A 25,396-nucleotide genomic window follows, 5' to 3' on the forward strand; every position below is an offset into this window, starting at 1 on the left:
CATCTTTCAAGAAATTTCCATTTTTACTAAATAATTCTTTACACTTGTTGTTTATGTTAGCATACAATGTGAAGTGTGATTCTGAATTTACTTTTATAGCAGGTACTAACATAGTTTATATAATATTATGGCTGAGTAATCTTTCCCCATTAATTTTTGCTGTATCATTTATTACTAATATTTCCTTATAGATCACCAAGCCTATTTCTACATCATCTACTGTAATCTTTTTATGTGTCCTTACATCAGCTCCTGGGGATTTGATATTTATATCATGATACTATATTTAATACACAGATCTCTGCCCTCAAAATTATACTTTAAAAAAATTACCTTAGTATTCTCACCAAGTATTTTTCCTTCCATCTTAAAATTTTGTTCAAATTGTGTTGTACTTGTGTAATCTTACACAGAATTAATCCTAAATGTTTAACATTTCCAAAATTAATGGCTTCACAATATTTGCTATTCTGGATAAACAGAATTTTGCCAGATGGAAGTGGAAATAAGGAGCTCTATGTGGAGGTAATGACAAAAGCAAAAGAGGTAGAAAGAAATCATGCTTTGAAAAATAAATAGTCTGGCTGAGTTATGATGTACAGATACTGAAAAAGCAAGAAAAAAACTGGAAACAGCTGGGGTCACACAGTAGAGGACCTTCAATGTTAAGCAGAGTATTTTGTAACAGATCAAATGGCAGGAGGGAGGGACTGACATTTCTGAGCAGCGCAATTGCCGCTCAGAATGTCGAAAGTAGGTCTTTTGAGATAGGGCAGCCCTACATAGGACGTGCTAGAGTGGAAAGACAGAAAACAGCAGGAAACGACACTTGTATACCTATGTAACAAACCTGCACGTTCTGTCCATGTATCCAGGAACTTAAAGTGAAACAAATTTAAAAAAAAGAAAACAGCAAGAAATTCCCAAAGCTAGTTCAGCAACAGTGATGTCAGTTTACTTTTAAATATATATATCTATACACACATATACACATATGCACATATATGTAGAACATACTTGCTTTTGTCAAAGTCCTGGAGTCTCTCACTGAACTTGGAAGCAATTTCTGTAAAATTCTTTACTGCAGAAAAAAGTGAATCTGAAATAGAAATTGGGATCATCAAATGCTTAAAGAACATAATTTCTAATGGCACTGCTCTATAGTTCAAGAAAAGGAACAATATAGAAGCCATCATCTTTTGTGTTTTACAAGGTATTTATATTTTTATATTATAAGATGTGAGCATCCATAAAATGGAAAATACATTTATAGACATAAACAGAATATTGGATCACTTGAAATAGCAATAAATAATAAATGACCTAAGATAGTCCATTATATTTAGGAGATTAATAGAACCATACAGATGAGGAATTTGAAAAAGGAAGGGTAACATACCAAATGATACACTGTATGTCTTCATTTCCTGTGGATGTTTCATAGAAATATTGTAGATTTTGTCAGCATACTTTCTTAAAACTACAGCATAATATCGACAATCAAAAGGGAGCGCTATGGAGTTGGCTAGCTCAAACACCATCCCTCCTCGAACCTGGGCCACAGTGAGGTGATATTTAAACATTGGATCATAAAACTTTTCCACCAACTCATATGTTTCATAGACACTGTGATACAGTGGATAGCCGCTGAATTTGTTTGTTTCCTACAGAAAAAATAACAAAACATATCTCTTATAGGATAGCTTACAAAAAAATGATTAGCACCATATTTACTATTAATATTAGTAAGATTGGTCAGTGATGGATCAAGGAAAGTACTTAAGCATCTCAATAAGCTACATCCTAAATGGCTAATATTATGATACATAAACACACTCCAGGCTTGTATCAATTAAAATATGTGTATATGATATAACAAATATTATTTAAAAATTATTTGAAAGGGACCAAACTGGCTTGCCTTTAAGAATGCAGAAGATTGCATTCTTAGATTCATGTTTTAAGAATCTGAAAAAAAAGACAAGACAATCTTGCATTTGGATAAAAATAAGAAGACGAATTGTTAAAGGCAAGTACATAAGTATTACACAATATTATATAGGAGAAGACACTAAATTGCTTAATCACTAAAATTCCATGGGTAAATGATTGTCTGACAAGCAGTGTGCTGAAGGCTGGAGAGTCTGAGTGGTGAGGGGTGCAGTAGTGAATCCAAAATCTCACTAAGGAGAGAGAAGGGAGGCCCAGACAGGTGTCAGGAAAACCAAAAGCATAGGTGGAAGGAAGGACTTTTCAAACTGTGAATTGCTGGTTTATCACTTTTGATCATCTTAAGATGCTTATTTTTTATTATTAATATAAAAGGACATTTTATGTAGTGATGTGTTGAAGAGACTGGGATTCTGGAATTACCCTGCCAGGGTTTGAATCTAGGCTTCAGGACTTACTACCAAAAACTTCAGGTGGTCATTTGACTTTTCTTTGTTATAATTTTTTCATAGTAAAATGTAGACAATATTAATATTTATCCTCACTATCACCTCATACATAACTCTGCCTAACTTCCTACCTCACAGACAGGAGACTGAAGATTTTCCATCTGGGAAGAATAGCCCATGAGGAAAGGCTTACAGAAACTTAATGTCAACTCTAAATCACCAAATGTCTTTTCTGTATTTGGAGTTGAGCTCGATCTCTTATTATTGCAATATTCTTATTGGAATAGTTTTGAATGAACTCTTCCTTACCATTTTTATAACTGTGAGAATGATTTTTCTTTATAACATAAAATTTAAAATTGAAAAAGTATCAGGATTAAAATATTACTTATAAATATGGATGTATCATAAAAGTTGACAAAGTTTTCATCTGATGAACAGAAATCAGGGGTGGTATGAATATGAAATGGAAATAAGAAACAACTGTTTTTAATTATAAACCAGCGTTCTTATAAAACTACTTGACATTTTATAAACTATGTACCCAATTTACTTTGAAGAAAATGAAAACCATATATATATATATATATATATATATATAATCAACAGCAAAAGAAAGGGAATCATGACTTTTACACGTACACAGTGTATTATACTGATAAGATTTGACTCTGTGTCCCCACCCAAATCTCACCTTGAATTATGATAATCCCCACGTGTCATGGGAGAGACTTTGTGGGAGGTAATTGAATCATGGGGGTCGAGTTTTCCTGCACTGCTCTCGTGATAGTGAATAAGTCTCATGCGAGCTGATGGTTTTATAAAGGGAAGTTCCCCTGTATATGCTCTCTTGCCTGCTGCCAGGTAAGATGTAACTTTGCTCCTCACTCACCTTCAGCCATGATTGTGATGCCTCCCCAGCCATATGAAACTGTGAGTCAATTAAACATATTTCCCTTTTAAATGACCCAGTCTCGGGTATGTCTTTATTAGGAGCAGGAAAACAGACTAATATATATACCATTTTTCATTTGTTTAATGACTTGTTATTTGTTTAATAATTGGAGATACAGTAAGAGATGGAAATCCAAATACACTCATTAATTTTGAATGATAATGGGGAGATACTAATTTTGAATAAGGAGGAGGGTGAAATCAAAGACAATTCCTACATTTCCAACTTAAATGACTGAGTGAATGCAATGCCACCAAATGAAACAGAAAATATGTTTAAAGGAGTACATGGAAGTTCACATTTGCAGACATGAGTATTGATACCAACTGACACTTGAATTTAGGGTTGGAATACCAGATACAGGAGTTATCCTATGTAGTAGTGATACTGTCAACCACTGAGACTTCTCCCTCTGCTTTCAAATTTCTCTATTCCTCTAATGCTTGAGTCACTTTTTGGAGTCAGAATTATTTGTTTAGTTAAAACATATTCATAAATAATCTTGGATAATTTGAGATTCACTTACCCAATTTTTAGTATACCGTGCTCTGCCTGAAGCAATTCCAAGTCGTTGGAAGAACACCTCAAAATCATTTCCAGATCCCAATTTGCTTATCCTTTTAGAGATAAAACAACAGAATTATTTCAAAGTAATTTGTTCATTAAGCACAGATTACATGTCCATTAAACTAAACCCCATTCTTACTATTATAAATGTAATTTTAAACATACAGCTTTAGACATGCAGCAGAAACATGAAAAGAATATTAATTTTGATCACAAAATATCTCCTTCTATGAGACTATTTCGTGTAGGAATGACTATTTTATGTCACATTTTGTTAAAGGTTTCTGAAGTTGGAAAACATTTTCCTTAAGATTATTTCATTCCATTTATCAACTTTATTTGTTGTACGTAATAGAGTGAAAAGCAAATATTTTTCAGATAATTTGGACATAAATTTTGCCCTTAATAATATAAATAGTGCTGTTGACATCGATAAACTCAGAGCACTGAGATATTTATTCTTCTTCCCTTGCTTGTGAAGACACAACCAATGTTGAAATGATGCTTGCATTTTTATTGCAATAAGCAAAATATTTGTTAACTATATGATATTCAGAAAAAGGATAATTACAAGGTGATGAGGTGGCAGAAAAATGAGGAAAATTACTTTTCACCATTATCTCTATCATGGGTTGAGTATCCCTAATCCAAAAATCCAAAATCTGTATCAAAACATTTCATGCACCCCAAAAATAAATACACCTACTACGTACTCACAAAAATTAAATATTAGAACATTTTTAAAAATGCTGCAAAATCCAAAAGTGTTTAAGCACCTACGTGACACTGAAAGGAAATGCTAACTGAAGCATTTCAGATTATGAATTTTCAGATTAGGGATGTTCAACCGGTAAGTATAATGCAAATATTCCAAAATCTTAAAAAAACCAAAGTCCAAAACACTTCTCATCCCACGCATTTCATATAAGAAATGACCAATCTTTATAATCTGTTGAAATGTTCCATATGTATATATTACATATTCTAAACAGAAATCACATTTTGATATCCTGCAGATTTAACTACAAAACACACAATAATATTTTATTTGTGAACCAAAGTAATGCTTTTCTTTATCAGATTTTAGACCATTTTGAAACAGTTTTTCACTTAATGATTGAAAGAAAATATGCTTTTATTTTCAAAACAATCCCACACTGAATTCAGTGGAAACTTCATTCATTTGTTTACCTGGGCATGCCACTGAACTCTGGGGAAGGACTTTTTTTAGTCCAACTTTCATAAAGAGATTTGCCTTCAAAGCCTTCATCAGGGCTTTTCAGCTACACAAATTAAAAGAAAAAAAGAGAATATTTACAAATCAGATATATTAAAAACTAGATGTCCATTAACCAGAAGTGAGTAACTAAGCCACAATTCAGCAAAAACAAGGGATGCTATCTATACACTAGCAGTCATCAAGAATTATAAGTTTCTGACAAGTGGGAAAATACTCATGTGATTATATATAGGTGAACTATATTATAAAAATAAATGTATGAAGTGCATAGCATAAACAGGCTACACCAAATTCATACCAAGCCATTGTCTTTAGATGAATGGCATAGCGTATGATCTTTTTGTCTATTTTTCTGAATTAAAAGATACTACAGTCAAAACTATTTCTCATCTCACAACAAAGAAAATAAAAAGAAGCAAGCTGGTTAAGGGTAAGGATTCAATTTAATATTGTTTCTTGCCAGTAGGGTTGCCAAAGTCATTCAATAATATACAATAAACCGCAATGTCTGTTCTTGTACCAGTATCATGCTGTTTTGGTTACTGTAGCCTCATAGTATAGTTTGATGTCTCCAGCTTTGTTCTTTTTGCTTAGGATTGCCTTGGTTATATGGGCTCTTTTAGGGATCCATATGAATTTTAAAACAGATTTTTCAAATTCTGTGAAGAATGCCAATAATAGTTTAATAGGAATAGCACTGACTCTATAAATTACTTTGGGCAATATGGCCATTTTAATGATATTGATTTTTCCTATCCATGAGCATGGAATGTTTTTCCATTTGAGTATGTCATCTCTGATTTCTTAGAGCAGTGGTTTGTAGTTCTCCTTGTAGAGATCTTTCACCTCCTGAGTTAGCTGTATTCATAGGTATTTTATTCATTTTGTGGTAATTGTGAATGAGTGTTAATTTGTGACTTGGCTCTTGGCTTGTCTGTTGTTAGTGTATAGGAATGCTAGCAATTTTTGTACATTGATTTTGTATCCTGAGACTGCTACAGTTGCTTATCAGCTTAAGGAGCGTTTGGGCTTTGACAATGGAATTTCCTAGATATAGAATAATGTCATCTGCAAACAGGGATAGTTTGACCTCCTCTCTTTTTATTTGAATGAGCTTTATTTTTTTGTCTTGCCTGATTACCCTGGCCAGCACTTCCAATACTATGTTGAATAGGAGTGATTAGAGAAGAATCCTTATTTTGTGTCGGTTTTGAAAAGGACTGCTTGTAGCTTTGGCCCATTCAGTACGATGTTGGCTGTGGGTTTGTCATATATGGCTGTTATTATTTTGAGGTTTGCTCCTTCAATATTGATAGTTTATTGATAGTTCTTAACATGAAGAGATATTCAATGTTATTGAAAGCTTTTTTCTGCATTTATTGAGATAATCATGTGGTTTTTGTTTCTAGTTCTGCCTATGTGATTAACTGCATTTATTGATTTGCATATGTTGAATCAACCTTGCATCCCTGGGATGAAGCCTACTTGATTGTGGTGGATAAGCTTTCTAATGTGCTGCTGGATTCTGTTTTCCAGTATTTTATTGAGGATTTTTGCATCATTGTTCATCATAGATACTGGCCTGAATTTTTGTTGCTGTTGTATCTCTGCCTAGTTTTGGTATTGGGATGATGCTGGCCTCATAGAATTAGTTAGGGAGGAGTCTCTCCTCCTAATTATTTGGAAATAGTTTCAATAGAAATAGTACCAGCCCTTCTTTGTACCTCTGGTAGAATTAAGCTGTGAATCCATTTGGTCCTCGGCTTTTTTTGGTTGGTAAGCTATTTATTACTGCCTCAGTTTCAGAACTCATGATTGGCCTGTTCAGGGATTCAATTTCTTTCTGGTTCAGCCTTCAGAAGGTGTATGTTTCCAGAAATTTATCCTTTTTTTTCTTTTTCCTTTTCTTTTTTGTTTTCTGTTTTTGTTTTGTTTTGCTTTTTGATGAAGTCTTGCACTGTCGCCTGGGCTAGAGTGCAATTGCGCGATCTCTGCTCACTGCAACCTCGTTCACGCAATTCTCCTGCTTCAGCCTCCTGAGCAGCTGGGATTACAGGCACCTGCCACCACACCCAGCTAATTTCCATTTCTTCTAGATTCTTTAGTTTATGTGCATAGAGGTGTTTATAATGTCTTCTGATGTTTGTATTTCTGTGGGGTCAGTGGGAATATTCCCCCTTATCATTTCTGACGGTGTTTATTTGAATATTATCACTTTTCTTCTTTATTAGTCTAGTTAGCACTTTATTTTTTATTAATTTTTTTCAAAAAATCAGCTCCTGGATTCGTTAATATTTTGAAGGGTTTTTCATGTCTCCAACACCTTCAGTTCAGCTGTGGTCTTGGTTACTTCGTGTCTTCCGCTAGCTTTGGGGTTTGTTTGCTTTTGTTCTCTAGATATTTAGTTTTGACACTAGGCTGTTAACTTGAGATCTTTCTAATTTTTTTTCTTTTTTTTTTGAGACGGAGTCTCTCTCTGTTGTCTAGGCTGGAGTGCAGTGATGTCATCTCAGCTCACTGCAACCTCCACCTCCTGGGTTCAAGTGATTCTCCTGCCTCAGCCTCCCGAGTAGCTGGGACTACAGGCACCCGCCACCACGTCTGGCTAATTTTTTGTATTTTTAGTAGAGACGGGGTTTCACTGTGTTTGCCAGGATGGTCTCGATCTCCTGACCTTGTGATCTGCCCTCCTCGGCCTCCCAAAGTGCAGGGATTACAGGTGTGAGCCACCACACCTGGCCAGATATTTCTAACTTTTAATGTGGGCATTTAGTGCTATAAATTTCCCTTTTAATTCTGCCTTAGCTGTGTCCCAGAGATTCTGGTGTGTCATATCTTTGTTCTCATTAGTTTCAAAGAACTTCTTGATTCCTGCTTTTATCTCATTATATACCCACAAGTCATTCAGGAGCAGGTTATTCAATTTCCATGGAATTGCATAGTTTTGAGTGAATTTCTTACTCTTGATTTTGAATTTGCACGGCAGTACAAGAGACATTTTTAATTTTATTTCTTTTGCTTTTGCTGAGGAGTGTTTTACTTCCAATTATGTGATCAATTTTAGAGTAAGTGCCATGGGCTGTTGAGAAGAATGTCTATTCTGTTGTTTCTGGGTGGAGAATTTTGTAGATATCTATCAGGTCCATTTGATCCAGTACTCAGTTTAGGCCATGAATATCTTTGTTATTTTATGTCTTGAAAATTAATTAATATTTTCAATAGGCTGTTAAAGTCTACCACTATTATTGTGTGGGAGTCTAAGTCTCTTTGAAGGTCTCTAAGAACTTGCCTTATGAATCTGGGTGCTCCTGTGTTATGTGCATATATATTTAGGACAGTAAGCTCTTCTTGTTGAATTGAATCCTTTACCGTTATGTGATGCCCTTCTTTGTCTTTTTTTTATCTTTGTTGGTTTAAAGTCTGTTTTGTCAGAAACTAGAATTGCAACTCCTGCATTTTTCTGTTTTCTATTTGCTTGGTAGACTTTCCTTCATCTATTTATTTTGACTTATGTGTGTCATTGCATATGAGAAGGGTCTCTTGAAGACAGGATACCAATAGGTCCTGGTTCTTTATCCAGCTTGCCACTCTATGTATTTTAATTGGTGTATTTAGCCCATTTACATATAAGATTAGAATTGAAATGTGTGGATTTGATCCTGTCATCATGATGTTAGCTGGTTATTCTGCAGACTTATGTGATTGCTTTATAGTATCACTGGTCTGTGTACTTCAGTGTGTTTTTGTTGTGGCTGGTGACAGTCTTTCCTGTCCATATTTAGTACTTCTGTCAATAACTCTTGTTAAGACAGGTCTGGTGGTAACAAATTCCCTCAGCATTTGCTTGTCTTAAAAGAATCTTATTTCTCCTTCACGTATAAAGCTTAATGTGGTCGGATATGAAATTCTGGATTGGAATTTCTTTTTCCTAAGAATGTTGAACATTGGCCCCCAATCTCTTCTGGCTTGCAGGGTTTCAGCTGAGAGGTCCACTGTTAGGCTGATGGGCTTCCCTTTGTAGGTAACCAGGCCTTTCCCCCTAGCTGCCTTTAACATTTTTTCTCTCATTTTGTCCTTGGAGAATCTGAGGAGTATGTGTCTTGGGGATGATCTTCTCAAGTAGTATCTTACTGAGGTTCTCTGCATTTCCTGAATTTGAATGTTGGCCTATCTAGCTATGTTGGGAAAGTTCTCATGGATTATATCCTGGAATATGTTTTCCAAGCTGGTTCCATTCTTCCTATCTCTTTCAAGTACACCAATCAGTCATAGATTCAGTCTCTTTACATAATCACATATTTCTTGGTGGTTTTGTTCATTCCTTTTTCTCTATTCTTGTCTGCCTGTATTATTTCAGAAAGACAGTCTTCAACTCTAAGATTCTTTCCTTCACTTGGTCTATACTGCTATTAATACTTGTGACTGCATTGTGAAGTTGCTGTAGTATTTTTCAGCTCTATTCTTCTCTAAACTGGCTCATTTTACTGTCAGTTCCTGCAATGTTTTAACATGATTTTTAGCTTCCTAGAATTGGGTTACAACACGCTCCTTTACCTCAGTAAACTTTGTCCCTATCCATATTATGAATTCTACTTCTGTCATTTCAGGCATCTCAGCCTCAACCCGGTTCCGAAACCTTGCTGGAGAAGTGATGCAGTCATTTGGAGGAAAGAGGGCACTGTGGCATTTTGAGTTTTCAATGTTCTTGTACTGATCCTTTCTCATCTTTGTGGGCTTATCTGCCTTCAATCTTTGAGGTTGGTGACCTTTGAGTGGAGCTCGTCCTTTTTTATCTTTTCTTTTCTTTCTTTTTTTTTAAACAGTCTAGCCACTTTTCTGCAGGGCTGCTGTGTTGTGCTGGGGGGTCGACTCCAATCACTAGTTGCCTCAGATTTTACAGTACCTGGAGGAATCATCGGTGATGGCTGTGAAACAGTAAAGAATGTAGCCTGCTTCTTACTGTGGGACTTCCATCCAAGGGAGTTAAAGACATGTTGCCAGCCTGAACAGACCTGTAGGAGGTGGCTGGAGACCCCACTAGGAGGTCTTACCCAGACAGGAGGAAAAGGATCAGGGACCCAGTTTAAAAAGTAGTCTGGCCACGTTTTTGTAGAGCAACTGTGCTGTGGTGAGGGTCCACTTCAGCCCTCGGTTGTCTTGGACACTCCGAAGTCTGAAACCTGGGATGGCTAAGTCACCCAAACAGCAAAGATGGTGGTTTGCCCCTCCTCCTGGCAGCTCCATCCCAGGGTGTCCTAAAACCTCTGTTAGCCAGACAACATCAGTGGGGGTAGCCAGAAACCCTAGTTGGGAGGCTCCACCCATTGATGAGGAACGCAGTTGGGGATCTGCTTTATAAGGAAGTCTGGCCACGTTTTTGTGGGGCCACTGTGCTGTGCTGGGGTACCGCTTCCACCCCCAGTCATCTTGGGCTCTCCAAAGCCTAAAGTTGGGAATGGCTAAGCCACCCAAACAGCAAAGATGGCAGCCCACCCCTCCACCCTCCACTCCATGCCCCCCACCACCACCCAAGAGCTCTTTCCCAGATAGGCACAACACTGCTACCAGTGGCTGGCTGGAAATCCAAGCCAGTGGGTCTTATCCTGTGAAGTGCTGTGGAAGTGGGGCCTGCAGACCATCACTGCTCAGGCCCTTGAATTCGGCCTCTTTTTTATGGGTATGTATGGGGGTCTAACCTCCTGCTGTGCTGGAGTTGCAGTTACTTTTGCCATGAAGCCTGGAAAGCTGGTGTATCTAAAGCTCCTGTGTCTCCGTGCATGCCTGAGTGGCTGTTCTGCTAAGACTCCATGCAGCTGTGTATCAGACTGAAGGCCCTGGTGGAGTGGGTTCACGAGGGTATCTGCTGACCTAAGGGTTGCAAAGATCCATGGAAAAAGCATGGTTTCCTGGGGTTGCACATTCGCTCATCATATTCCTGGGTGGGGGAGGTTCCCTTGACTCTGTGTCATTCCCAGGTGGGCCATCGTCCTGCCTTGCTTTTCTCCATTCTCCTTGGGTTGGGTTGTTTCCTTGATTAGTCCCAATGTGAGTATCTGCTCGTTTCCGTTGAAGGTGCTATATTTACTTGCCCCTTCAATTTCTCTTTGTGAGAGCCACACACCATAGTTGCTTCTAGTCAGTCATCTTGGTTACTCCTCCATTCCATTCTTTTGAAACCAAAGCTTAATGGCATTTAAATTTTATTTATAATCCCTATCTGAAAAAATGTAATTGTGATCTCATCTAGCCTCTGTCCCTGGAAGCCAGCACCTGGTATTCTTATAAATATTCTTTCTCAATCAATTAGAACATTTAATGATTCCTGTGTTCTGAATTAATTGGTATCACTATACTGAAGAGTATAAACAAGTTTTTTAATTAAGGAGTTGAGCCATAGGACCAAGTCTTGGTTCGGCTACCATACAAGTTGTGTGTGACTTTGGTGGCCAATGTTCTTTGAGCTCAGTTTCACTGTTTTAAGAATGGAGATGGTAGACATGATGCTACTAATGGGCTACCTCACAGTGGTGTGGTGAGAAATGAGGCAATCTGTGTAAACAGTTTACTAGATGTGATGGTCTGTGAAGATGTGATGTCATATATGTTATATGAAATGAAGACAAGAAGTTATAAAACACCACCAATGTTTAACATAATAATACCTCAAGAAAACATCATTTGTAGAATTTGGGTTTTCTTAAATTATATGTAATTATATACCTCTTTTGTTAGGTTGTATACCAAGCTGTACATCAGCGGTGTACAATCAACTCTCAGAGTGTAGTTTCCTGAAAAATAAGAAAAGAATAGATTTTAAAATTTAATTTCTTTCTGTTATTATTTTCTTCAAAGACCACTGCTAAATTCCTACCAGAATGATTGTTTTAAAATCTGATTTCAACTGTAACTCTCCAATGGCTTCCCAACTAACTCTGTAAAGTCCATCATCCTCACCATGGCCCACACTGCCATATATGAAACCCTAGGTCACCTCTCAAAATCTGCATTTTACATTCTGCCCAAGAATACTCCCTCAGCATCTTTGCACACACTGTCCTTCCAGCCTGGAACAGTATTCTGCATTATATCTGCATGACTTACTCCTCCTCCTCTGGTCTAATGTCATGTTTTTCTGAGAGATTTCCCCTGATCACCCTACCTAAAATAGCACTCTCTTACCCCCTAATTTTAGCCACTCTCTCTTTTAACCTTGGCTCATGTTTCTCCGTATTACTTATCTATTTAACGTAAAACATATTAAGTACTTGTCTTTTTATTATTGGCCCTCCCACTAGACGATAAGTCCCCTGGGATAAGGTGCACTCTCTTGTTTGCTGCCATACCCCAAGTGTTTAGAACAATCCTAGAATTTGGCATTTAACCAATCAATATTTGTTGTGACAATGAATTTGTGAACCAGGTGCTCTTCTTAGAGTTTCAGTCCCCATTCCTCAGGAGGGGGCTGGTGGTTGTGACAATCAAGTGAAGCACCCAGGAGAGGTGTTCTTGGGAAGCCAAGACAGCACAGGGAGGGGCTGCTGACTCAGGAGGAGTTTTGGGGGAGAGAAGTCAAGACAAATTCACAAACTTGGAGAGGGGACTCTTGAACTGGGTTTTCTAGAACCAGGACACAGTTGGGGGGAAAAATGGCATTTGCAGCTAAAGGCATAGCCTGTGCGAATGCCCAGAAATGTAAAAGCACATGAAACACTCAGAGGATGGCAACTAGCTTTTATCCCAAAGCCTCAGATCCATGTTTGAGAACAGCAAAAGTTGAGGCTTTTAAAATAGTGACACCACAACAGAATTGTTTATGGAACTTAAAGATTTGATTTTAGATTCTAAAATTTATCTGGAAGAATAAATATGTACAAACAGCCAATGTAATTTTTAAAACAGAAGTGCTTATAAGAGTGGAAATTGGGGAGTGGAGTAGTTTGGCAGCATTTATTACAATTTAATTGCCCACATCTGAAGACCAAATAAATATACTTGTAGCTCTCTACCCTCTCCTCACATTATACCAAAAAAGCATGCAAATAAAATAATATTAACCACAACAAACTGAAGCAATCTGTCCAGCAGCTAGAAAACTGATACAAAATTTGTCCTATTGAATATATTGTAGATTTTTGTTGTCTGGTGGTAGTGTTTGTTTTTTAAGTGAAACAGAGATACGTGCTGATATGGAAAGTTTTTCATAATGTGTTGCTGAATGAAAAAGGCAAGTTGTAGAACAATTTAGCTGTAATATGATACCAAATACCTGTATAAGGTGGTGAGAGACAATACAGTGTAGTGGTTAGAAGGGTAAAGTTGGAACAGACCAGTCTGATTTGAGTCTAAGCTCAACCCTTCACTAGCTGTGTGGCCTTGGGAGAGTTACTTAACCTCTCTGAGTGTCAGTTTCTTCTTTTATACAAAAGGGATAATAAAAATATTTACCTACTTATCTCAGAGGGTTATTGTGAGTACTAAATAATTTTTTTACGTGTAAAGCACCTGAGATAGCACCCACTACGCTCTTGGTGCTTTGTGAAGCTAAATTCTATATATTAATGCCAACATGATGGAAACACCTAAAACTGAGGACAGTAATACCTTTGGAGAGAGGACTAAGTTTGAGAATAGTTTGCATTGGGGAGTTTCGCTTTATTTGTAAATTTTACATTTTAACATTAGAAATTTCAGAATCTATGATTATTTGTATTATTTGAGAAAGAAACATTAATACAATGTAAAAATATAAAACAAGTGAGATGAATGGTGTCCCAATCATATAGTACCTCCTGTCCTTTGTTCTCGATTTTGAAAATTATAGAGACACAATGGAGCAATTTCAAGCCAGGGATGACATAAGTAGCAAAGCTTAATGAGTTTTTAAAATACATTAAAATATCAAATCTTAAAAAACTATGGCCAAGTATGGTGCCACACACTTGTTTTCCCAGCTACTTGGGAGGCTGACGGGGGAGGATCAGTTGAGCTCAGGAGTTTGAAACTATCCTGGACAATACTACAAGATCTCATTTCAAAACAACAATAACAACAACAACAACAACAAACAGAAAAAAACTATCAATAAAGAGAACGTTATTCTACGTTTCAAGAAAATATATTTGGAGTATTTATTCTGGGTGGGCATATAATATACATATATATACATATATATATTTCACTTTATTATGTGTTTTAAGTAGGTGTAATGATACTAATCAAAGTTAACTTTTTTTGACATTTACTCTGTGCAAGGCACAGGTCTGGGAGATTTGCAAATGTAACTTTTTTTGCCCTTACAGGAGCCTTCGAGATAGGAGCTCTTAGAAGTTATATTTAGAAGTGAGAAAACTGAGGCACAGAAAGTAAGTAGCTTGGGTCACACAAATAGGAAGTTTCAGGGCCAGGAATGAATCCAGGCATCTGACGCCAAAGGTCAAGCTCTTAGCCACTACCCTAAGAGAAGGAGAAAAGAATAACCAAATGCACTGTGTAAACTAACTTTCAGAGCAGTGTAGCTCAGAGGCATTGACAAAGAAGAAAAGGAAGGTTGGGAGCTGTGGCTCAGACCCGTAATCCTAGCATTTTGGGAGAACAATGTGGATAGACAGCTTGAGTTTCAGACCAACCTGGGTAATATGGTCAAACGTCATCTCCACTAAAAATACAAAAATTAGCTGGACGTCTAGCTGGACGTTTGCCTGTAGTCCCAGCTACCAAGGAGGCTGAGGTTGGAGGATCACTTGAGCCTGGGAAATCAAGACTAGTGAGCCATGATCGCTCCACGCACTCCAACCTGGGCTGCGGAGTGAGACCCTGACTCAAAACAAACAAGCAGACAAACAAAAAAACAGAAGAAGAACAGAAACAGAAAAAACAAACAAACAAACAAAAAACAGAAAAAGAACAGAAACAAAAAAACACACACAAAAAAAAAACAGAAAAAGAAAAAGAAAATGCCAACGTGACTCCATCAAGGTCTCATGTTCCGAGTGTTGACATGGCAAATTTACTAATACACTAAAGAAAATATTCTAAAAAATTCCCCCTTCATTCATTTAGTCCTTTTTTTTCTTTTGCAACCATACCACAAATATTTATTTAATAAGACATTAGGAATCTAGGAGTGAATAAAGCAAGATACTGTCTGTTCCTTGTTAAAGAATACAGTCTATTAATTGTAAAACAAATAATTACTTAGTAATGACAGTGATGAGTGCCATGAAGACATGTCTTCCCTGAAAAAGTAACATTTCAAAGGAGGGTCTAAGGATAAGGATTGAACACATAAAGAGGTGTTGAAGCGCAATCTGAGTGTAGAGAACAGGAGTGCAATGGCTGGGATGTTGCATATGGTCAAGATATAGATATATTAGTGGAGCTGGATTGTAGTGACAATGGACTCTTTCATTTTCGTGAAAATCAATCTGAGATTTCCTTTAGTTTGGTCCTTTGCTTATTAAACGTATTTCCATTCTTCAAAGTCAGCCTCAAATGCCTATCCCCTTTCTCAACCCTTTCCTGAAGTTTCTATTATTCTTTCCTCTGAACTCCCAGAGTGGTTTTATCCTGCCCTTTCTAAAGTACCTGCATACATTATAATTCAAGATTGATTTAGTATATTATCTATACTGAGTGCGCCACCACAGCCGGCTAATTTTTGCATTTGTAATAGCTACGGGGTTTCACCATGTTGGCCAGGCTGGTTTCGAAATCCTGACCTGAAGTGATCCACCCGCTTCAGCCTCCCAAAGTGCTGCGATTACAGGCGTGAGCCACCGCACGCCACAAATGATACTTTTTTTCTACACCATTCTAAATTATAGAACTCTTTAGGTCCCTGAGTTAATCATTCAACAGATACTTACTAAATTCCTGCTGTATATAAAAAGAAATCTGCCAGATGAAGCTAATCAAAGAATGCTGCTTTTCTGAATTAGTACTCTATACTTCAAAGCAAAAAAAAAGTAAGAAAAGAAAGAAAAGAAAAGAGAAAAGAAAACAAAAGGAAAGGAAAGAAGAAAAGAAAAACCTGCTCACCTAGGACTCACCCAACTCTCAACTAGGGTTCACACACTGCTTCCTGTCAGAGGTTGCAGTAGATTCCCTAACCACACGTTAATACATAGCCTTCCTTGTTAGTGCATAATTTATTAACTAGACTGCTGCTCCTAGTTTAATCACATCTTTTCTTATAAGACCAACAATATTCACCTTCTATAGACGAGTCAGCATTAATATAAGCCACGCCACGCTCTTGAAGGAGTCTTGAATTCTCCTATAATAAAAAGGAAAACTATAAATATAAAGTTATAACCCACTCCCCCTCCCCCACAAAATGCACATCTACATTTAATGTATGTAGATTTCTAATTGAGCTGACCCATATTAACGACAAATTTGACATAAGAAATTCTCATAAAAGAGCTGCTTTGAAAGAATTTCAATAAAGATTACTGGTAGGAAACAACAAGCAAAACTTGTTAAAAGCTAATATTTAAGATGAAATTGTCCATATACTTATGGTAAGTGGAAAATGAGTTAATTTCTTAACCATACTGTAGTTTGTCCTTCAAAAAGTTGTCTTAGCAAACATGAATGACCTAAGAGACTTTTCAGTGAAAATCTTCCTATAAACATCTCATTATTTAAGCAGAGAATCTTGTCTGATTCATATGGAATGAAGGTATTTTAAGTGTATGAAATTTTAAGTTAAATTTCATATCATGAAAAATAAGTGAACTTAAATCATCTCCTGACCATGAAGTCAGGCTCTCCTGTAGGATGGTACCATCTCCTGGTCAATATTGATAATTGCACACTTTTAGAACAAAGCGTAGCAAAGTTTTTTTGAGATATCAATGTGAATTCTGAGTCTCTAAAATAGGTAATTTCCTAAGCATTCTGACTATAAGATAAAAAATGAAAAAAATACAACTGTAAGTGAAAAAAATAATTTGAAAGACACAAACTACACCGTCAAAATATTAGGTTCTTCCAGATAGTGGCAAAATTCTTTCTTATAAAACTTTGACTAAGTCTACAGGAGCACCATTTTTTTTTTCAGAGAAAATTAAAGTCCACAGGGTTTCACATAATATCTGGAGTATGAAAGGAGCCAATAAATATTTACAGCATGACTGGAAATTAATGGAATAAACATTGACTTTGCACATATTTAATTTATAGCTAATGCTTCTGTTATATAAAGCCAACAATACATGCAGGTAAAATTACTTTTCAAATGGCTTAGTAAATATTCTGTGGTGGAAATTTCTCCCTTACTTTTACCATAAATTAACATAGAGCAGGTCATTATTAATTAAGAAAGATAAATGAAAAGTATACCTTACGGCCAGGCGTGGTGACGCACGCCTGTATTCCTAGCACTTTGGGAGGCCGAGGCAGGTATATCACTTAAGCTCAGGAGTTTGAGGCCAGCCTGGCCAACACAGCAAAACCCTGTCTCTATTAAACATAAAAAAATTAGCCAGGTGTGGTGGCACATGCCTGTAATCCCAGCTACTCAGGAGCCTAGGGCAGGAGAATTGCTTGAACCCGGGATGCTGACGCTGCAGTGAGCAGAAATCACGTCACTGTACTCCAGCCTGGGCAACAGAGTGAGACTCTGTATAGTTAGCTTTAGGAGATATTTTGGAAAGCGTAATAGAATCATGATAGAAATCAAACATGATACAGGAAAATTTGGCTTCATGGTCAGGAAATAGAGACAATTTAACTTCACATTTTTCATAAATTTGAAATAGCTTAATTCCCTTTGAATCAGACAAGATTCTCCATTTAAATGACATGTTTATGGGAAGATATTCACTGAAAAGTCTGTTAGGTCGTTCATGTTTGCTAAGACAATATTTTGAAGAATAAACTACAATATGATTAAGAAACGAACTCCTTGTTTTGATGTTTGGTTTCTAGCATATCTACTTATTTACTCTCATACTCCCAGGAAATGAAGATAAATTAATTTTGACAATTGACATTAAGTGGCTCTAAAAGGTTCAAACGAAACTTAGTTCTTTAGCAACAGAGATTTTTATTGCTGATTTTTGAACAAGAATATGTTACTTCAGATTTTGGGGAAAAAACTTTGAATACTTTCTCATTATATTCACTTCTTATTTTTATGTGCTTGGCAAATAAGTCCTGGCTACTTTATTTTATAAAAATTTATATTATAGCAAATTACCAACTAACCTCTGCCCACTCAGTAGAACCAAGAAGACCAAATTCTTCTGCATCCCAGCTTGCAAACAAAATTGTTCTTCTAGGTCTCCACCCTAAAATGTATGTGTATATATAAATGATAGAAAAAAAATTCATAATATACCCAGGACACTACCAAGCCCAGATTGGAAAAAAAAAAAGTCATTGATGGTTTGGGAAGGGCAAATTGTAGTAAAAAATCTTTACTTACGTAACTTTCTTTTGTAAGATTTTAAAGTTGTCAATACAAAATAGCACAATTACATAGAAAAGGGGGGAAATGTGACAGTAAAAATCTTGCAAGATCATAAAACATTCTAATAGGTTTATAATGATTCGCTATGCATAGGAAGTCATTGGTGGTCTGCAACCGCCTAGAACAAAGAAAGAAATTTCTAGATGCATTTGGTATTCTGAAAGCAGATATAACTGAAAGAAAATCCTTTAGAACTCTTTCCTGTTGTTCTGACATCAAATGAACAATTGTTCAATATCAGCTGGTCCGTATGATTTCACACCATTCTCTGCCAGAATTAATCAACAAGGGCTCAGTTAGCAACAGCAATGTTTGCTGTTGCTGAAAACCACATAATTCAACAGAGGGGTGATGTGTCTCAGAGGTTATAAACACTGACCTTGGAGTTAAAGCAAGATCTTGTTTCAAACCCTGGTTCTCTCACTAGCAGCATGACTGAGGGAAAGTTATTCAAACCTACTAAACTTGCATTTCTTCATCTGTATACAAGGAACAAGACAGTAAAGATGAAGGACACCACTTGATTGTGGGAGGATTAAATGGAATAATGTTTAGAAAGCACTGAGTAGGTGTCCCCAAAATTGCGAGTAGTCATCATCTTAGTAAATATTCATGTGTGCTTAAGAATGTGTATACTATAGCTGTTAACTCGAGTCTTTTGTTTTTGTCAATAGTATTATTCAAATTTCCTATTATTATTCATCAGCATTCCATTTCTTTGGCATATTCTATAATTGTCACAGTGATGTTTTGTATAGTTACCACAGGAATTTCCTAGAAAAATCATGAAACATTTTTGTAATAAAATTAAACACTACGTACTTCATGAATTATGTAAATTTAGGTCTCCATTGTTTGTTTTCTTCAAATATAAGATGGCTGTGTAGAAAAAAGAACTGAGCGCCTTTACATTTTATTTTAAATAGAGACATCATGGTTTTGAGGACTGGTAGTGAGAAATTTGAGTTTCAGCCCTGATTCTCTTATGCTGCCACATGCTAGCTACATAATCCTGGGGAAATTACTTGACTCTCTAAACCTTGGTTAACTTATCTGTAACATGAAAAGATAAGTAAATATGTCTTCTCCCTAGTTGCTATGACTTCAAAGAAGATAGGACATATAAAAAGTTTCTCAAAAAAAAAGTAAATACTATGCAAACAACATACATTATTGTTTTTATTGTTGATAAAATATATAGATTACATTTTACAGCCCCAGACACCTTGTTTGCAGGGTCAATAAAGAGAATGAACTTCCTGCTCTCAATGTGTAATTATTTTTTTAAAAAGCAAACATTTGAACTAAATTTTGCTTTGGCTTTCATATGAAGATTCTAAAATGGCTAAAGTGGTGATGTTATGAGTGTAAACCTAATTTTTGTGAGAGCACACCAGGGCTCAGGATGTGAGAACACAGATTCCAAACTTTTGACAGAATCCCATTAGACCTAAGACCAGTATTTCTCTGAATAGAGCATCTATCTCCTTAATTACTTTGTACACATAATCTGAGGTCTGGGGTTAGAAGAGATGGAGGAATGTCTGCTTACAGTCTCTGACTAGGAAGTTTTGGCTTATAATCTAATTTCAGTGTGTTTTCTCTAGTGATGTAACCCATCTTCATCTTCTTAGTTGCCAAGAACAACCATTAACAGTATAATTCCTTTATTTCAGATAATCACTTAATACATACATATCAATAATATATGTGTTATATAAATAAAAGCAAAAATAAATAAACAATATAATTAACCAACCAACACTGAAAATTGTATTGGTATTTTTACCAAACACATGTAATGGTTGAGGTAGTATTTTTATACTCCCTTTACAGAAGGCTAAACTGAGACTCAGATAGGTTGTGTTTTTTTTGCTGTTTGTTTGTATTACCTTCCTTTTTCAGTGTTCCAAAGCTCCTCACAATTTCATGAACAACAGCTGCTCCACTCTGAGGGTCAATACCACCAAACACCCATGAGTCCCGGTGACCTCCCAGAATGACATATCTGTCTAGAAAGCATAGATACAAGATTATTTGTCATTTCAGGTCAATAAAAGAGAAAATTGCAAACAGCATCTAAATACAAAGCACTCATGCCTCAAAAAAAAAAAAAAAGGCTAGGTTCCCCAAGATTTGTGAAAATATGTTATTTCTGATTTTAATATGTGTTTCTTCTATCTGAGAAAGCAAGCATAAATGTGATAAAGCAAATATATATTTCGATGTATTACTATAATTATAAGTACTACATTAAGTAATTAAGAAAGTTTAAGGTTATCCTTATTCACATTTTTTGTAATTCTCTATTACTCCTCTCTTACCTAACTTACCATTTTCTAATATATTCAGAGTAAGAGAACATAGTGGCCACATAGGAAGTTCTCCAATTCCTATTCTTTCTATTCAGTTTTTAAGGTACAGCTCAAATATTTTCTCCCTCCATTCAGTTTTTAAGGTACAGCTCAAATATTTTCTCCCTCTATGCAGTTTTTAAAGTACAGCTCAAGTATTTTCTATAGAAGAGGGAATTTCTTTGCCTACCCAGCTCTCAGGAGTGATAAAGCATTGATCACCCTTAAGCATATGGCTCCCTTCACAAACTGTCAGTTGTTTGTCTCTGGTCTGTGTCTTCTTTTATCTCCCCATTTCCAATGCTTATCATGGAACTGGCACAAAATAGGTACTCGGTATCATTCAATAGTAGCCACTTATATATTGTTTAGTACTCTTTAGAATATGCAAACAACAAGGATATCAATATTCTTGATCTAAAATAAATCACTAGCTGCTTGTAAGAAACATGCAATTAATATGTTTAATATGCATTTAATAGTATCTGTTTTGGTAAGAAATACAGAACCAAATAGTTCATAAGAAACTGAGCCTTCATGAACTAAGACTATGTATAAATTGTATTAATCAGTAGATCATCTGAACTTCTATGGAAATCATATGTCCATATATTTTATCAGTGGCTTTAGTGGTAGAAAATAAAACTATGCAAAGGATTCATTAATACAAGATTATCTTAATTTTCTAAGAGTGTGATATTTTATATAGATGTTTATAGTTATCATGAAGATATTTCTCTATGCAAAAATATGGTAAAAAAAAATTCAGAAAACTCGGAAGAAAACACATCTTTCCCTACCCTGCTTCCCTTGATCCTTTAATTGAGGCCTGCACAATTTATCATTCACCTTGGTCATCTGCCCAGCCTAGCACCAAACATTCACTTTTCTTCACCACCTGTACCACAATACAAAATTATTTCATACTTATTTCCTTTGTTTTTAGGTGAGTTCCACTGATTTTCTTCATTTGTTTGTTTGTTTGTTTGTTTTGATTCACTTCGCACTCCCAGAGCTTGGTAGTATACAGCACATAACAGTTACTTGATCAATATTTGCTAAGCAAACGATTCCTTTACCTGGTTCCACTGCTCCTCTGAGAGTACCTATCACATTGTAAATTCTCGTCACTTCATTGGTAGAGTGGATGTGCATCTTGACTTTTCTAATGCAAAAATAAAAGACATTCTTTAAAAAAAAAAAACTGGTTAACAGATTAACACTATAAGGGTTAAGGGAATTTTCCCCTCTGCCTTTGAAGGTTCAAGTCTGGTAAAATAAACTGAAAATTGATTAACAGGCGAAAAGGCATACAAACTTACTAACACACCAGTGTATACAGGAGCCAAACAAAATGTGAGACGCAAACAAAGGTCAAATGGCTGAAGTTTAACTAGCACCCTCTTCATAGAGGAGGGGGAAGTGGGGGAGTGCAGGTGGTTTTGAGGGGTGGTAAATGGTTTTCAAGAGAGTTAAATGGACCCAAAGAGCAGGCAACAGTTTATAAATAATTCTCTTTGGAACTTGAATGGAACTAGAGAACAGTCAACAGCTTGTGACAAAGCCTGTGCAGATAAAGTGATATGCCTCAGTCTTCCTTCCCACTACATGAGTTCAATCTTCCCTGGTTAATAAAATTTCAGGGAGGGGAAGGAAAGTCATTGTCTTCCTTCTGCAGGAGCTTCAGATAAGGGAACTTCAGAGAGAAACTTACACTCTGCTCTTGTGGGGTGAAGTAAGAGGTCAGAATTATTGATTCTGAAGCTGCATCTAAGGACTTTTATCCTTTAGTTCAAAGTGCTCAGCATGCCAAAACACCAAACTTTGGGTTATTCATTTTCTGAGTTTCAACAACACTCATAATTTTTAAATCTTCAATCTTGTTTAAAGATTTCTAATTGTTCACAGGCAAAAATTACACTGGTTCTAACTTGCAGTTTTGTTTCCTGCTGGTATTACATAAATTTTACTTTTTCTGTCATCCTCTATAGTATTTTTTTCTTTAAGGCTCCCCCGTAAAAGAGTTAAAATTAAAATAGTCTCTTAACTGTGTAGAAAAGTTTCCAGTAAAGCCAGGTCCAACATTGTAGGGCACTTTGAGACTTCCTCTCCAGCTGCTATCTGGTGGTGCTGAGCCACCCATTTTTCTGTTGGACACAAAAAAACATTATTAGCCACAAAAAAACCTTGAAGTAATGCATTAAAATGTTAATGGATTCACTTTACTGAGCATCTGCTCATAATATCTTTAATGAGTGCAAAGTGCTTTGAATATAATACGTCATTTAAACCTTACCATAATTCTGAGGAATTGCTACCTACACTTCACAGATGGGGCACAGGAGGCTTAGATAACATGCCCAAAGTCATGCAACTAGTAAATGGTATAATTAAGATTCAAATTATTGATAAGAATTTGATCTGCCTTACCAGTATCTAGTAGTAAATCTAAAAGTGCTTTCCAGAGCATGTGCTGAAGAAAGAGCTTGATGTCTAACTCTCTGAAATTTTCCATTCTTATTTGTCTCACTGGTATATAGTTATTTTTTACAAAGTACTTTCATACACACCTACTAAGAAGACAGGAGGATCAAAAGAAAGGATTTCATTTCAGAAGCCCCTAAAAGCTTCACGCTATTTTTTAAAATTCAGAAATAAAGATTCAGGCAGACCACCCAGTATATGCCATGGTCCCTGGTTATCTTTCAGCAGGTGACTGAGAAAGAAAACATGGCAATGTTTATGAAATGGTGGGGTTCTTGTAGTTTCACTTCAACATATCTGCCTTTACTGTATTAAGATGATGGATTAACTTATTCTTGATATGGGCATGTAAAACAATATACTTTTACTAAACAGCTACAGAGAGACAAATGTGTTTCCAGACAAACTTAAGAGACTGAGTGTTCAAACTGAATAATCTCGACCTTAATTGTAACTATATTTTTATGAAAATCCAGCTGTAAGGCAAAAACAGACTTCTTTGGGCCTACCACGGGCATTTTGTTCCTGTTAAATGAATATTCCAAACCTTAAACCCAGCTCCACTTAAATAATGGCCTGGAAAAATAAATGTCATTATCTGATATTATACTGAGATGTTTAGTTATGAAATCAAAAGTGGAGAATTTCAATCTGTCCTGTAAGGCTTTCTCTGCGGTCTCGCACCCTCATGCACTCCAGGCTGTGCGGTGGAGCATGCTCTGTCGTGTCCTGTTTTCTTCTGTGCCTGTATACGGGTGCTTGTTCCCTGTCTACCTGTTTGAGGAAATATGAATAGCTCAACTTAACCTAGAATCTACTGCACATGCAATAAGGAAACAATCAGTAAGATCACTTTCTCATGGAAAATTCATTAGAATTAACATCTCGTTTTAAAATGCTCTATCAAAGTGTAAATAATTCCTCTCTTTTTTCCCTTTTTCACTAAGGAGTTTGTATATTAAACAGAATTTCAAGTAATGTATTATAAAATTTATTTAAACTATTTACAATAAAATGCCACGTATAAAGCATCAAGCAACATGAAGAGGCATTTTACATTGGTAGAAAGCATAATACATAGTCAAAACAGCAGAGTATTAAATAAACAGAAAATTTGCAAAAGGCAAGTAAAGAATATACATATACTTAATTATACATAAAATATTGATACAGGAGGTAGAAAGAAATTTAGTAAGCAGATAATGGGGGCAACAGAGTCCTCAGCAGAGCTTCCCTTCTAACAAAAAGCAGCCCAAGAAATTATTTTTTTTTTCTAACGAAAAGCAGCCTGAAAAATCGAGCTGCAAACATAGATTAGCAAGCTGCAAGTGCGGGAGAATGCTGGCAGCTGTGCCAATAGAAGAGGGCTACCTGGAGCCGGGCGCGGTGGCTCACGCCTGTAATCCCAGCACTTTGGGAGGGCGAGGCAAGCGGATCACCTGAGGTCGGGAGTTTGAGATCAGCCCGACCAACATGGAGAAACCCCGTCTCTACTAAAAAAAAAAAAAAAAAAAAAAAAAATGCAAAAAATGAGCCGGGCATGGTGGCACATGCCTGTAATCCCAGCTATTTGGGAGGCTGAGGCAGGAGAATCACTTGAACCTGGGAGGTAGAGATTGCGGTGAGGCAAGATCACGTCATTGCACTCCAGCCTGGGAAAAAAAAGCAAAGCTCAGTCTCAAAAAAAAAAAAAAAACCAAAGAAAAAGAAAGGCTACCTGGGGGCCAGGCATGTACACATGGAGGGTCCATCTTCCCTGTTTTTGTTATCACATGCACAGTAACAGAGAAATGAGCAATATGACGCAGCTCAGGCAGAAAACTCACCTGAATAATAAAAGATTAGGGTGGGGCCACCAGAAATTCACACCCTATGCAAATGACACACCTGCTCTAACCAGTTTGTCCATGACTTATATAA

At 36.4% G+C, this 25,396-nt stretch overlaps 1 protein-coding gene across 7 annotated transcripts in view; it reads right to left on the reverse strand.

Annotated features, from left to right (window-relative positions):
• The window catches only part of LOC101147888 (glutamate carboxypeptidase 2), a 69,143-nt gene that overhangs the window by 13,176 nt on the left and 30,571 nt on the right, over nucleotides 1-25,396 (reverse strand). For all 7 annotated transcript variants that reach the window (XM_055354949.2, XM_055354946.2, XM_055354945.2 and 4 more), the window contains 10 exons: nucleotides 23,041-23,139; nucleotides 22,072-22,157; nucleotides 20,531-20,650; nucleotides 18,374-18,456; nucleotides 16,373-16,436; nucleotides 11,882-11,949; nucleotides 5,113-5,204; nucleotides 3,881-3,971; nucleotides 1,400-1,664; nucleotides 1,018-1,099 (listed from right to left, as the gene is read on the reverse strand). In XM_055354949.2, the coding sequence (XP_055210924.2) occupies nucleotides 1,018-1,099; nucleotides 1,400-1,664; nucleotides 3,881-3,971; nucleotides 5,113-5,204; nucleotides 11,882-11,949; nucleotides 16,373-16,436; nucleotides 18,374-18,456; nucleotides 20,531-20,650; nucleotides 22,072-22,157; nucleotides 23,041-23,139 (1,050 nt within the window). The remainder of the gene's footprint in view (nucleotides 1-1,017; nucleotides 1,100-1,399; nucleotides 1,665-3,880; nucleotides 3,972-5,112; nucleotides 5,205-11,881; nucleotides 11,950-16,372; nucleotides 16,437-18,373; nucleotides 18,457-20,530; nucleotides 20,651-22,071; nucleotides 22,158-23,040; nucleotides 23,140-25,396) is intronic.

Source organism: Gorilla gorilla, chromosome 9 (assembly GCF_029281585.2).
Source record: "Gorilla gorilla gorilla isolate KB3781 chromosome 9, NHGRI_mGorGor1-v2.1_pri, whole genome shotgun sequence".
NCBI classification, from domain to species: Eukaryota; Metazoa; Chordata; class Mammalia; order Primates; family Hominidae; genus Gorilla; species Gorilla gorilla.